The sequence below is a fragment of the Cavenderia fasciculata genome (assembly GCF_000203815.1).
Source record: "Cavenderia fasciculata unplaced genomic scaffold Scf_EU5ZYIE02H8LDV-5, whole genome shotgun sequence".
Lineage (NCBI taxonomy): Eukaryota > Evosea > Eumycetozoa > Acytosteliales > Cavenderiaceae > Cavenderia > Cavenderia fasciculata.
In genome coordinates, this window is record NW_004457639.1 from 1,453,453 (window position 1) to 1,465,723 (window position 12,271).

The 12,271-nt window shown below is 33.1% G+C and overlaps 8 protein-coding genes across 8 annotated transcripts; 4 read left to right on the top strand and 4 right to left on the bottom strand.

Moving 5' to 3' along the window:
• Positions 1–101: 101 nt before the first annotated feature.
• Positions 102–1,488, bottom strand: DFA_10421 (uncharacterized protein; the record flags this gene model as incomplete). The annotated part of the gene is made up of 4 exons (XM_004354269.1): positions 102–831; positions 905–1,143; positions 1,229–1,332; positions 1,485–1,488. The coding sequence occupies 4 exons, from the start codon at positions 1,486–1,488 to the stop codon at positions 102–104; spliced, it is 1,077 nt and encodes a 358-aa protein (XP_004354321.1).
• Positions 1,489–1,871: 383 nt separating this feature from the next.
• Positions 1,872–2,284, top strand: DFA_10422 (uncharacterized protein; the record flags this gene model as incomplete). The annotated part of the gene is made up of 2 exons (XM_004354270.1): positions 1,872–1,947; positions 2,022–2,284. The coding sequence occupies 2 exons, from the start codon at positions 1,872–1,874 to the stop codon at positions 2,282–2,284; spliced, it is 339 nt and encodes a 112-aa protein (XP_004354322.1).
• Positions 2,285–4,094: 1,810 nt separating this feature from the next.
• DFA_10423 (uncharacterized protein) lies at positions 4,095–5,147 on the top strand (the record flags this gene model as incomplete). The annotated part of the gene is made up of 1 exon (XM_004354271.1): positions 4,095–5,147. The coding sequence occupies one exon, from the start codon at positions 4,095–4,097 to the stop codon at positions 5,145–5,147; it is 1,053 nt and encodes a 350-aa protein (XP_004354323.1).
• Positions 5,148–5,663: 516 nt separating this feature from the next.
• DFA_10424 (uncharacterized protein) lies at positions 5,664–6,485 on the top strand (the record flags this gene model as incomplete). The annotated part of the gene is made up of 2 exons (XM_004354272.1): positions 5,664–5,879; positions 5,964–6,485. The coding sequence occupies 2 exons, from the start codon at positions 5,664–5,666 to the stop codon at positions 6,483–6,485; spliced, it is 738 nt and encodes a 245-aa protein (XP_004354324.1).
• A 194-nt stretch (positions 6,486–6,679) lies between these two features.
• DFA_10425 (uncharacterized protein) lies at positions 6,680–8,602 on the bottom strand (the record flags this gene model as incomplete). Its single annotated transcript, XM_004354273.1, has 2 exons — positions 6,680–8,371; positions 8,408–8,602. 2 exons carry the CDS (start codon positions 8,600–8,602, stop codon positions 6,680–6,682), a joined length of 1,887 nt encoding a protein of 628 aa, XP_004354325.1.
• Positions 8,603–8,796: 194 nt separating this feature from the next.
• DFA_10426 (uncharacterized protein) lies at positions 8,797–9,203 on the bottom strand (the record flags this gene model as incomplete). The annotated part of the gene is made up of 3 exons (XM_004354274.1): positions 8,797–9,010; positions 9,061–9,083; positions 9,156–9,203. 3 exons carry the CDS (start codon positions 9,201–9,203, stop codon positions 8,797–8,799), a joined length of 285 nt encoding a protein of 94 aa, XP_004354326.1.
• A 51-nt stretch (positions 9,204–9,254) lies between these two features.
• DFA_10427 (uncharacterized protein) lies at positions 9,255–10,353 on the bottom strand (the record flags this gene model as incomplete). Its single annotated transcript, XM_004354275.1, has 4 exons — positions 9,255–9,452; positions 9,767–10,002; positions 10,141–10,216; positions 10,237–10,353. The coding sequence occupies 4 exons, from the start codon at positions 10,351–10,353 to the stop codon at positions 9,255–9,257; spliced, it is 627 nt and encodes a 208-aa protein (XP_004354327.1).
• Positions 10,354–10,968: 615 nt separating this feature from the next.
• Positions 10,969–12,205, top strand: DFA_10428 (uncharacterized protein; the record flags this gene model as incomplete). Its single annotated transcript, XM_004354276.1, has 2 exons — positions 10,969–11,920; positions 11,994–12,205. The coding sequence occupies 2 exons, from the start codon at positions 10,969–10,971 to the stop codon at positions 12,203–12,205; spliced, it is 1,164 nt and encodes a 387-aa protein (XP_004354328.1).
• Positions 12,206–12,271: the final 66 nt, after the last annotated feature.

Consider the following 12,271-nt stretch of genomic DNA (forward strand, 5'->3'; position numbering starts at 1 on the left):
GAATAAATAACGTTAACCCTCCTCTAAAAGAAGAAAGAGACATGGTTGATGAAGCATGTTCTTCAAAAGTATAAAAATGATTTTGTGTACAAATAAATAAATTAGTTTGCATAAAACTCTGCCAATGCATCCTCCAATTCTTTATCTTTATCTTGTTGTTCCTTTTGTTCATCTGTTGTTGTTGTTGTTGTTGTGACAGTAGAGGATGGTGGTGGTGGTGGGGTTGGTAGAGTTGGTGGAACGGATGCAATAGCAGGTTGTTTACTAGTTGTTGTTGTTGTTGTTGTTGTTGATGATGGAGGTTTTTTGAAAAGGAATTGTGGAGGTAATGGAGGTGGTGGTCCAAATGGTAAACCTCCAATACCAGGTGGCATATTCATCATCTTACCACCTGGAGGATGAGGTAATGGTGGAGGTGGGTATACAATTGGTGGAGGTGGTTTGTTTACCATTGGAGGTGGAGGTACTGGTATTGGTAATGGTTTATGAATAGGATATCCACCACCACCACCACCACCACCATTTACTAAATGAGGAAGAGGAGGAGGAGGAGGAGGTTTGATAAATGGTGGTGGAGGTTTGTTCATCATCATCATCATTGGGTGTTGAGGAGGATAATGAGGGAAATTCTTTTGATGAGGATGAGGAGGAGGAGGATATGGCATTCCAGGATGCTGTCCAAATCCATTATTATTCATCATCATTACACCAGGTGGAGGTTTCCTTATATTTGGTTTACCGGGGGGTGGTATACCATAAGGATTATAAACAGCATCATAATAGATTGATTCCTCAGGTGGCCCATATTTTGCAATTGCTGCTTGTAATTCTCTAAATAATAATCAATCAATTTAGTACTCGTATTGATTCTGAATGTGACATATCTTAATATTCAATTACTTACTTTGCTTTTAATTCTTGTTGAGTTGGACCTGTAGGTGCTGCAGCTACTGCTGATGTATCGGGTGTATTGTCATCACCATGATCATTACCATCACCATCTCTCTTTTTGATGGTAGCTATTGCATTGATAAGTAATTGTCTCTTGTCTTTGTTCTTTTCAAACTTTAGTTCATTTTGTAATTCTTTTAAATCTCTCTGTGATAATGCTTTAGTCTTCTCTTTTGCTATATTTGATTTGTGCTATGTATAATAAGTAGCAAAAGTAAGTAGGTAAGTATGCATATGTAAGTTGTCAATCTCTCGATGATTTCTCTCTTATATATACCTTGAATAGTTCTTGTTTCTTTTGTTCTTTTTTGTAAACTTCTAAAGGATTAGAACCCTTACCATCCTTTTTACCCATAAAATATGATAATGATAATGATACTACTAGATATTAGATAATGTAGATATCTATCTGTATATGAATCGTCATTGACGTTAATTAAAACAAATTAAAAATAAATATGAAAATTTGAAATGAAGTGCAGTGCTCGGCTCAAGTTTAAAATCTATTGTTTCTTTGTATAGCTATATTATACACATAATAATAATAGCTTCAAATATGAACAACAAACAAACAAATTAATAATTAATAATAATCAAAATATTGAACTTCAACCAAAATTCAATGATGCTTACATTGTTTTGCCCAAAATGGGAGAACCAAATCCAATTCAAGAGATTGTTGTTCTTTATATTTATTAATTAATCAAACTTTCGATTCGATTTATTAAAAAGACGAAGATAAAGTTCATGTGATTATGATTATCGCATCATTTGGTCAATCGATCTATAGACAATAGTTGACTATTTAAAGATGAGTATTTCAACAAATTTACAAATCAAATCAAATCAAATCAATAATAATTAATTAACCAACCATCACATCAATACATCTCCAATTGAATTAATATTCCACTTCTACAATGTTCAAATCTTCAACCATTATTTATACTTTTGCTATTATCCTCCTTGTTGCTGTTGTTGCTACTAATGCTGCAAGTATGTATTTTGATTAAATAATTAAATATTTATAAAGGTAATATTCAAATGATTAATATTAATATCATTCATAGTTACAAGTGTTGTTCAAGAAGGAAAGAAATTAACGATTAATTATTCACCAATGACAATGATTTGGTTTGATAATCAACTCATCAACAGTGGATTGACAACCAATATTGCACCATATTGCAAGGCAATGTATGGATGGTCTCCATTGGTTTGCAATTTACCAACTATTCCATCTTGTGATACTATCCGTCTCTATGGTGCAACTGGTATTGGTGGTTCAAACATTGAAATGCAATATGCCTTTAATTGTACTGTCGTTGTTTAATCTCATCAACACCTAATTCAATTGAATTATTCTGAAATAAATTATTTTAATTATTTAATATCTCTATCGTCATTGTCGTTGAAGATTAGGGCTCTGACTTGAATAAGCATACCTCCCAATCAATGATCAAGTTCTTGAGGGGGGTGTTGTGCTTACAATCACCTAAATGTGCTTGAAAAATCCACATTTGTGAATATTTGCCCAACAACCCAAATATCTTTTAACATCATAACTTTCAATTGACCGACCCGGTTTAAAATAGTTATACAACCCTTTTTTTAATAATTCCTCCTACTTTAAAGAATAATGTGAGGGTGATTATTTTAGATGTTAAACCCTAACCCTCCTTTAAACCATATCACCAATCCTTTAGATCCTAATTAATTAATCGATACCATCATTCCAGTATTATCCATGGATTAAATCTACTTTTCCAAAAAGATATAAAAAGCTTGGAAAATGAATTCCAAATCATCAAACAATATTAACAATCTAATATTTCTAAAAACCTAAAATAATATATATTATTTTTTAATTCTGCTCTCTTAATTTATAATTATAAATATTTATCCAAATTCCAAAATGTTTCAATCATCAAATATCATTTTCACCATAACCATTATTCTTTTATTGTCTAGTGTTGCCCATGCTGCAAGTATGTTCATAAATAGAAAATCTATAGATTTTAACAGTATTTATTAATTTCCTTTATTTTAAAATCATTCAAGTTACGAGTGTAGTACAAGATGGACTAAAACTAACGATAAATTATTCACCAATGACAATGATTTGGTTTGATAATCAGTTGGTAAATAATGGATTACAGACTAATATCAAGTCATATTGCAAGGCATTGTATGGATGGTCTCCATTGGTTTGCAATTTAATTAAGTGTTAAACCTTCGAATTTTTTTTTGTTTGTGTGATCTTCACTTGTTGTTTCATTAAGATATTAGAACAATAGTTAACACTACACTAACCATCATAATAATAATCATAGTATAAGAATAACTCAGCACAGTAACAATAACAATAGTATTAGTACAAGAAAGGAAATGACAGGAGAGGAGAGTATCAAAGATGCTAATAATAATAATGAAGCATGTGACTATTATTAGAGATTGTCGTACATCGTCACAATCATTATGTATTGTGCAAACTGATGATGATCATGTGACACACCTACATACACCCTGACAAGGGTTCTACGCAAGGAAGTCATTGATTACTCATAACCGATGACTGATGGTGATCAAAGGGGGTCGATGCGCTTGCTTAGCCTGTCTCTGATAAAAACAGCATCAATGACAACACCCTCAACCAAAATGATTGGATCTCGAATTAAAAGATGCGCAACACTCTTGCCCCACACACAACGTCAGCATTGCCCCTCTCCTCTCATTGCTCTCAATAGACAACAATCACATTGTAAGCATATTATGTATCTAACCATATTAGGATAATTACTAATTATAATGTCTTTGAATATCCTCTTCTCCACATCTTTCTTTCTTGATTTTGAATAGAGAAGTCAAGTAATCACTAAAAATATGGAGCCTGGTCATCCATCCACCTCCTCTTCTACAGCAATGGATTAACAAGATGTGGGTTGTAACTCATTCATTGATTCATTGTTGGTCACGAATAGTTGACTAGCGTCAGGTGTCTGACAATCGGTAAACTATAAATATGTCTGAATCATTCAACAAAATATTCATCATCAACAACAACAACAAAGCAACAAATAATCAAATAATAATAATAATAATTTTAAATAATACCCAATAATTAATAATAATAATAATTAAAAATGAAATTATCAACTCTATTCATAACATTGCTATTGATTGGAGTAAGCTATTCCCAACCAGATGTATCGAATTCATACCTTGGTGTTGGTGATACTGGTGTATCATATTTCCCATCATACCTCAATTTACAAATGCATATTCGATGCTATTCCAATGTGACTGCTGCCAATCAAAATGGACCTATTGCTCTGTTTGATTCGGGTCTTCCATTCTTCTCAACAGCATGGGTACCGATCATTCCATCGGCACTTGCCAATATGCCATCTTGGAATATTAGTAAAGCTTGTTTTATGGATCGTTACGGATACGGTTGGTCAAACTCTTCGTCCTATCCAATCACCACTCAAGAATATGTTGTTCGTCTTCGTGGCTCACTTCAAGTGGCTGGATTAACTGGAAAGTATATCCTTGTTGGTTGGTCTTGGGGAAGTATTTTTATTCAAACCTATTCATTGACCTATCCAAAAGAAGTAGTTGGAATACTCAGCATCGATGGAACTGATAGTAAATGGGGATTAATCCCATCCAACCAACAAAATGTCATCACACTATCCGATGCAGTCAAAGGATATATCAATATGAATAATATGGGTACACTTGAACCATTGGCCAGATCAGGAATGGTTGGATCCTATTTTGGATGGTTACCAGATGCATTGGTCAGTTCTGGATACACTCAATGTTCATTGACAGCATCACAATCCATATTCTTGGACAGTACCAACAAATTCCTCAAAACAGCCATTCAAGAATACAACATTATGGTGATATCATCAGCCATTCTCAACTTTACATACACCATCAAATCAACTCCAACACCACTCAAAGATCTTCCCTACATCAATATTTACAGTTCCTATGTCGAAGATCCAGAATGGAGTAATCGTCAAACATTGATGACATCACTCTCAACCAACTCACAATCGTTTGAATTTACAACAGGACATTACTTCCCATTCCACAACCCAACAGCCATTGTATCAGGTATCAATGCACTCGCCAACAAGATTAAATCAAATCCTGCTCAATTATGGGGTACTGCATTATTCTAAAATTTTAATTAATTATTATTATTATTGATTAAAAATATTAATTAATTATTAATTAATATTTGTAATCAAATACAAATCAATTTATATATTCGTGTACTAAATCGAACTTGCAATGTTTAAACCATCAACCACAATTATTCTCAAATAAATTTTAATTATTTAATATCTCTCAACCCCAACACCACTCAAAGATCACCCCTACATTATTATTAACAGTTACCTATGATTTGCAAAATATTCTTTGATCCTCAAAACAAAGCTCGAAATTGGTACTTGGAGCCCTAGGTTTCTCATAAAAAAAAATCACCAGAAAAAGAAAAAGAAAATTTTTCATGAAATTTCATCCCCACAGCTCGCCAACGTATGTCTGCTCGTCGTACAGTGATCAGTAAAACAGGGAAACCATGGTTTCCAACGGTAAAGGCCACAATGCAGAGAGAGAGAAATGAATCATAAAAGACAACAGCGGCCTTTGTTTTATTATATATTATACACATACACACAGAGAGAAATAGAATGAAGTTATTATCTGTTTTATTAATCATTGCATCGATTGCACTTGTTGCAACAACAGTCAGTGGCTCAGCAGCAGAGATAGAAAGATCCTCTTCTTCATCAAGTTCCGATGACGGCCTATCTCCATGTTCGACATGCGTCTCATCAATCAATTTTGCATACAATAAACTTTATGACATTGCTACAACTGGTGGTTCAGACATTGCTACTTGTGGAGTAAGTATTCATAGCAATCAATCAATCAATCTTTACAATAATAAGTTTGTTGTTTACTTATCTTTTTTGTTATCTTTTTGAAAGCAAATTTGTATTCAATTACCAGATCGAACCACAATTAAGGAATGTAATACTACATGTAATGCATTTGGCGTAAAGGAATTTGTTGCCGCCATTTTGGTTGATAGAGACCCCATTTACTATTGTCAAGTCGCTCAACAGTGCCAAGGTAACAATGACGGTGCTGCTGCAGACTTGTCATTCTTTGCCGCCGAGATGTTGCCAACCGGACAGATCAACGTCACCTCGTCCATCAATGTCATCTCCTATATCAACTATGGTGAAATGAGAACAGTTATTGCAGGACCACAAGGCAACATCACCTCCAACGATTACCTCATAGGATACGATCCAAACCAATTTTTGGAAATTCAAATCCGTGTCTCCACCACTACTTGGCCAGCAGGCGACTACAAGGCCTATGGTTATGTATGCGCTGCATCATGTTTCTCTCAAGACTCTGGATCACGTGTTTTGTACAGTACCTCTGCCACTTTTACTGTCCCAGCATCAGAAGAGTTGTTGTTATCTGCCAATTTTCAATAAATCCCCATCATAGTCACACATGTGATATGATCATTTGTGTAACCTTGACATGTGTAAATATATTTAAATATAAATACTAGACATTCAAGTAACCCACCAACCAATATTTATGTAAAGGGAATTTATTTATAGGTTGTATAGTAATGGTAAATACAATTTGAAACCATACTAGCATTCTTTTGATATCGATTATATCAGTCACCTAATAATAATTGTTGTGATGGATGGGGATTGACCATATTTTTGGCGTTACGGTAAATAGCCATTTGTTCAAATGTCCATTTTGGTGGAATATTGGAGTGATTGACGAGGATGGCTGGTGATGCTACCAACTCCTTTACACCTAGTGATTGTAGATTTCTATCCAATATAGATTTAATAAATCTTGCTTCATCATTTCGTTCTGTATTTTCATCAATTATTTCATCACCATTATTATTATTATTATTATTATTATTATTATTATTATTATTATTATTATTATTATTATTATTATTATTATTATTATTATGATTAGTATTCTTGATTTCCAATATTTGACAATCTTTATCATTGTTATTATCTAGATCTATAACAATTGTATTAGTTGTTGTTTGTTGTGTTGAAGTTTGTTGTTTAACAACTTGTTGACAATCATCATCATCACCATCAAGATCAACCACAACTACATCCTTTTTGTTCATAGTTGTAGTTGAAATTGTTGTTGGAGGAGGAGGAGGAGGTTGTATAATATTGTTTTGCATATAAGAAGGCATTTCATAAATTGAAGATTTACCTTTAAATTTATGAAAAGGATAAATGCCAACCAACTTTAGACAAACCAATGATTTTGATTGTTCAAAGTATTCCATCAACGCCAATAATGAATCTCTCTTGTAATAATCACAGTTGAATAGTTGTAGCTCCAAAGTGGTAATGTTGTCATTGTAATGTATTGCATTTATAATGCTGTTGATACTATTATTAAAGGCGAATCCAAGCTTTGTAATCTTTTTGTTTGTCTTTAGGAATTGTACAAGATTGTTTTGGTCATCTTCTTGGCGGTAGAAGTCATAGAGTCGGAGATGAACAAGTGATGGATGACTTGTCATTGCTTCAATAAGCTCGGTATCATCACTGCTATCATCACATATACCTAGCTTTCGGATGTGTAAGCACGATGTTAGTATCTTGGCAAGATCTTTCGGACGACAACTACGGGGAATATCGAGTGATTGGAGATTGGTCAAGGCACAGATTGAATTGGTGATTGGGTCCTTGTCGTAATACTCGGCATCAAATGTGAGATGTGTCAGATTGGACAGCTTGTCAAGGTTGGTGTAATAAATTGATTCTTGGATCAAAGGGTCTCGAGCACCATTGTCAGCACGGATAATGGCTTTGGTAAAGGTTGGAATGGTGGTACATGCTCTGTGCAAGAGTGCAAAAGCTCTGTTGGCAGCAGAGTCACTGAATTCTTTGTTCGCATAAATCACCAAATCGAGTCGAACAAGGTTGGGCGGGAGCATAAAGTCATTCCACAATGTGATCTTTTCCGTTGCATATGCGCTTAGTGACAATGTGGTGATTGTTTGGCTTGCACCAAGTGCTTGTTTGAGTCGTATGATACGATCGGATGATTCCTTTCTACTTAAACCCTTTGGTGGCCCGTTTGTCCCGTCCCAGTACAGCTTGGTGATGTTCTTTGAAACGTTCCACTCTCCCTTATAATCTTGCAAACTATCCAATACATGTTTAAGGTTGTCTTTGTCTTTGGTTATGATGATCGATGTTGGTAGTTGTGAAATGAGTCGAAACCATCGTTTACAAACAAACAACAAGTTATAGCATCGTTGTTGATCATATATACTTCTAATTATTATAGATTGTATTAGAGGTGGTATAAACTCCATTAATTAAATATATTGTCTATCTAAATCTACTTCTTCAATGTAGAAATCAAAAGAATAATGAAAGGGGGCAGCTTGTGTTAGATCCCAAAGATTTTCAATTCTTGGAATTGAAGACTCGCAAAATGGAAGACTACTTTGTTCCATTTTTAGATCATAACCAAATTCATTAAATACTTGCATTGGAGTCTTGAACCAAACATCATCCTCTCCATCATTATCACACATGTTATCATACCATACAACTATATTATTTCTTTGGGTTTGCTTGTATTTTGGGTCATTAAAGTCTCCATCATCTACATTTCAACTATTATTTCTTTTGATCTCAGTTGTTTGATTGCATCTATAAACCCCATAGTAGTAATTTAAAATGTAAACATAGATTCTAGAATCTTTTAAAATTAAATTACTATTTTTATTTATAATTTGTTTAAAGTGTTTTTGTATATGTGTTTTATATCTTCCTTGTCTTTATCACAGTCATCATTATTATTATTACTATCATTACTATCTCTTGAGTATACTATATCAGTCTCTTTTATCTTTGCCAATAAATCTTTTTGATATTGACTAAGAGCAGCTGGCTCAACCACAGCCATCCCAGCTGATATCTTTGGTGGTTTCAATGTATCCCTAAATAATTTCATCGTTACTGGATGATCTTTTAATATGACAATCGATACTTTGTAAATGATCTATCAACAACCTATAAAAATAATAATAATAATAATATTTAATTAAAAGTTGCCCCTAACATTATTTAATTATTTATACATACCTGCTTATTCTCCCAGCCAAGAGAGGCACCCTCTCCTCGCCCAGCCATTTTTTATGTTTTATTTATATCTATCGTTGTTTTATTTATTTTTTGATCCATTCAGTCGTCATCACCATCATCCTCACCATCATCCTCAATAGGGGCATCAGGTTCCTCCTCCTTTTCACTGTCATCACCACCGTCGTCATCACGACCAACATACTCGGCATATTTCTCAGCAAGTGTATCTCCTTGGCTTTGTAGAATGTATGCCAACAGTTTCTTGGTACTAGTCTCGCCACCAAGGGATGATAATAACTTCAAAATTTTTTCCAGTGCTTCTGAATTATCAATGTTTGAACAAAAGATATGTTGGCTTGTTGATGGCTGTTGTCATGAGTTCTGCCCCTGGATAAAAGTTGTTGGTGTATGTGATATGTCCTTGGACATGTTTGGTTTCATGGGTACGAGGCTCTGATTCCTTTGGAGAATGCTGTGAAACATAACTGATAGTTATCTTATCATCAATTATCATTGTAGTGTAATGGGGTCCTTCTTTTAATTTCTAAAAATAGAAATCGATATATTAATAAACAATAAAAAAAAAAGGTGTAAATTAAATTGGGTCATACCGAATAAGTAGAAGAGCCGTAACGAATATATGACATTAGATTAATACCAAAGAATTCTTGGTTCCAACCAAAAAAGGGAGACACTCTCTTCTTGTCTCCATCTTGCAAATCAGAGCCACTTGTCGCAGCTGAAAAGTCGGCATCATAAGTTGAATAGGGAGCATTAAAGGAACCTTGGTCCTCTGGATTTGTTTGAATTGGCCATTTTGGTAATGAATGTTGGAGTAATAAACCCTCTATAAAATAATTAAATAAATAAATAAATAAATAAATAAATAAATAAATAAATAAATAAATAAATAAATAAATGAGTGAGTGATTATATATCTCATTGAATATATACAAATTTATATTATTTATATTTATATAGTTACTCTTTACACCAGTCTCTTGATCATTTTTATCCTTTCTGACTTCCATCCAAGGAAACCCTTTTCGTGAGCTCCATGCCTATAGAAACTTTTGTCTACATAGAGTCTTTTTTTTGCATTGACACGTAGTGCATGGTCATTGTAGGCAAGATAGACATTATTATCCATATTACCTACAAATTGGTTCATAGTTGCTCCAAGTGGTGACGTTGACATTCTTAAGTGATATACAACTCTCATTTCCTAAAATCATCATTTTTTTTTTTAAATAATAAATAGTAAATCAATTAATAATAATAATTATTTTATATATATTTATATATTTACATACAGTGATTCCATCAGCCTCCACGTGGTAGGTAGCAAATTTGTCAAACCAACCAACAAAAGAGCAAGGCAACTAAAAGGTTACTTGAATTAAGCCATGTCGATGATCTTCTTTAAAGCAGATATCAATATCTATACCACCAACCATGTTGCTGTTGTTGGTGTCATCATTGATGATAGAGAGAAAGAAAGAAAGAGAGAGTGGGTCAGAATCTTCTCTTGTTGTTTTGAACTTTAGTAAGATACTTTAAAAGTGAGTGAAGAAGTAAAGTAATCATTCTTATCCCTCTTTGCAATATTTCATTTGTGGTTGTGCTACATAATACATAATAATAATAATAATCTATTACTATGATGAGTAAAAAGAAACGTCGTTGAATACTAAAAGTTATTATTCAAAAAAAAGGGTTGTATTTGATATTTCTTTCTTTCTTTTGTTTCATTAAATTTCACTATTATGTTAAATAACAATAATAATTCATTCAATATGAATATTAATATCTAATGAATAAAGATAATAATAATAATAATAATAATAGAAATAATGAAAATATAGAGGATGATGATAAAGAGGAAGAAGAAGAGGTAGAGAATGATAATAATATATCATCAACATGTTCAGTAGAAGATAATGATGATTCAAGTGATGAATATAGATATGCATTAAACGATCAAGACCAAGAATATGGTAGTGATCACGATTACGAAATCGAAGAGCATTTGGGAGTGTTGGATGACATGGATGACGATGAAATTGATCGACTGTACAACGACCTAATATTAGAGAATGTTACTGACCCAACCGACTTGGTCTATAACTATCCCTTTCTTGGTGGATTCTATGATGAAGATTCATCAAACAATACACAATTCCTACGTAAATTGGAACATAAATATAATATAAAACATTCACCTGATCAACAAGGTGGCGATGAACAAGATCAATATGTTGGAGATGATGAAGATGAACAAGATGAAAATGGTGATATAGAAATGGATGAAATTAAAGTTAAATATATCGATCAAAAAGAAGAAGAAGAAGAAGAAGAAGAAGAGGAGGAAGAATGGTCAGAAGATCAAGAAGACGAAGAAGAATCAGAAATTGAAAGATATCCTAAATTATTATCACCAATGACTTTATTATTCCCAAGTAGATGTCCAAGTAGAATTGATTCATTAATCGAAACTACGACCCCGACTCTATCTTCACCACCAACAGTCATTAAATCTGATTTAAAAGAATCACCTACTACACCAACACTAGGATCGCCTCCACCAACACCACCATCATCAGCACCAAAGACAATAGAACCACCTCCACCACCATTATACATACCCGAAGATTTAGCAGCTGCCGATCGATTATTGGCAACCTATCTCAGAACAGGTCTTAGTATTATGAGTGCAGGTGTTGGTCTTTCATCTCGTTTAGGGTATACCCAAAATGCAATGCTTTGTATGTCAAATATATAATATTAAATAATAATTAATATATTAATATTAATTATTATTATTTATATATTATTTAGTATCAATATTCTTTTTTGCAGCAGGATTGGCAATATCAATATTAGGATCAATTAGAAATTATTATTTAGTTGCATATATTAAAAGAGGGTATGTTTTACCTGCCAAATACTCTATAGCAACTGTTGTTTCCTGTGCTGTTGTATTGGGTTCAATTAGTCTTTGGAAAGCAATCGATGTTCCTCAACAAACAATCATCCTCCCAATATTATAAATACAATACAAATAGATGTGAATTCTTTTTTTTTTTTTTTTACTACTCTACTCTACAAAAGATAAA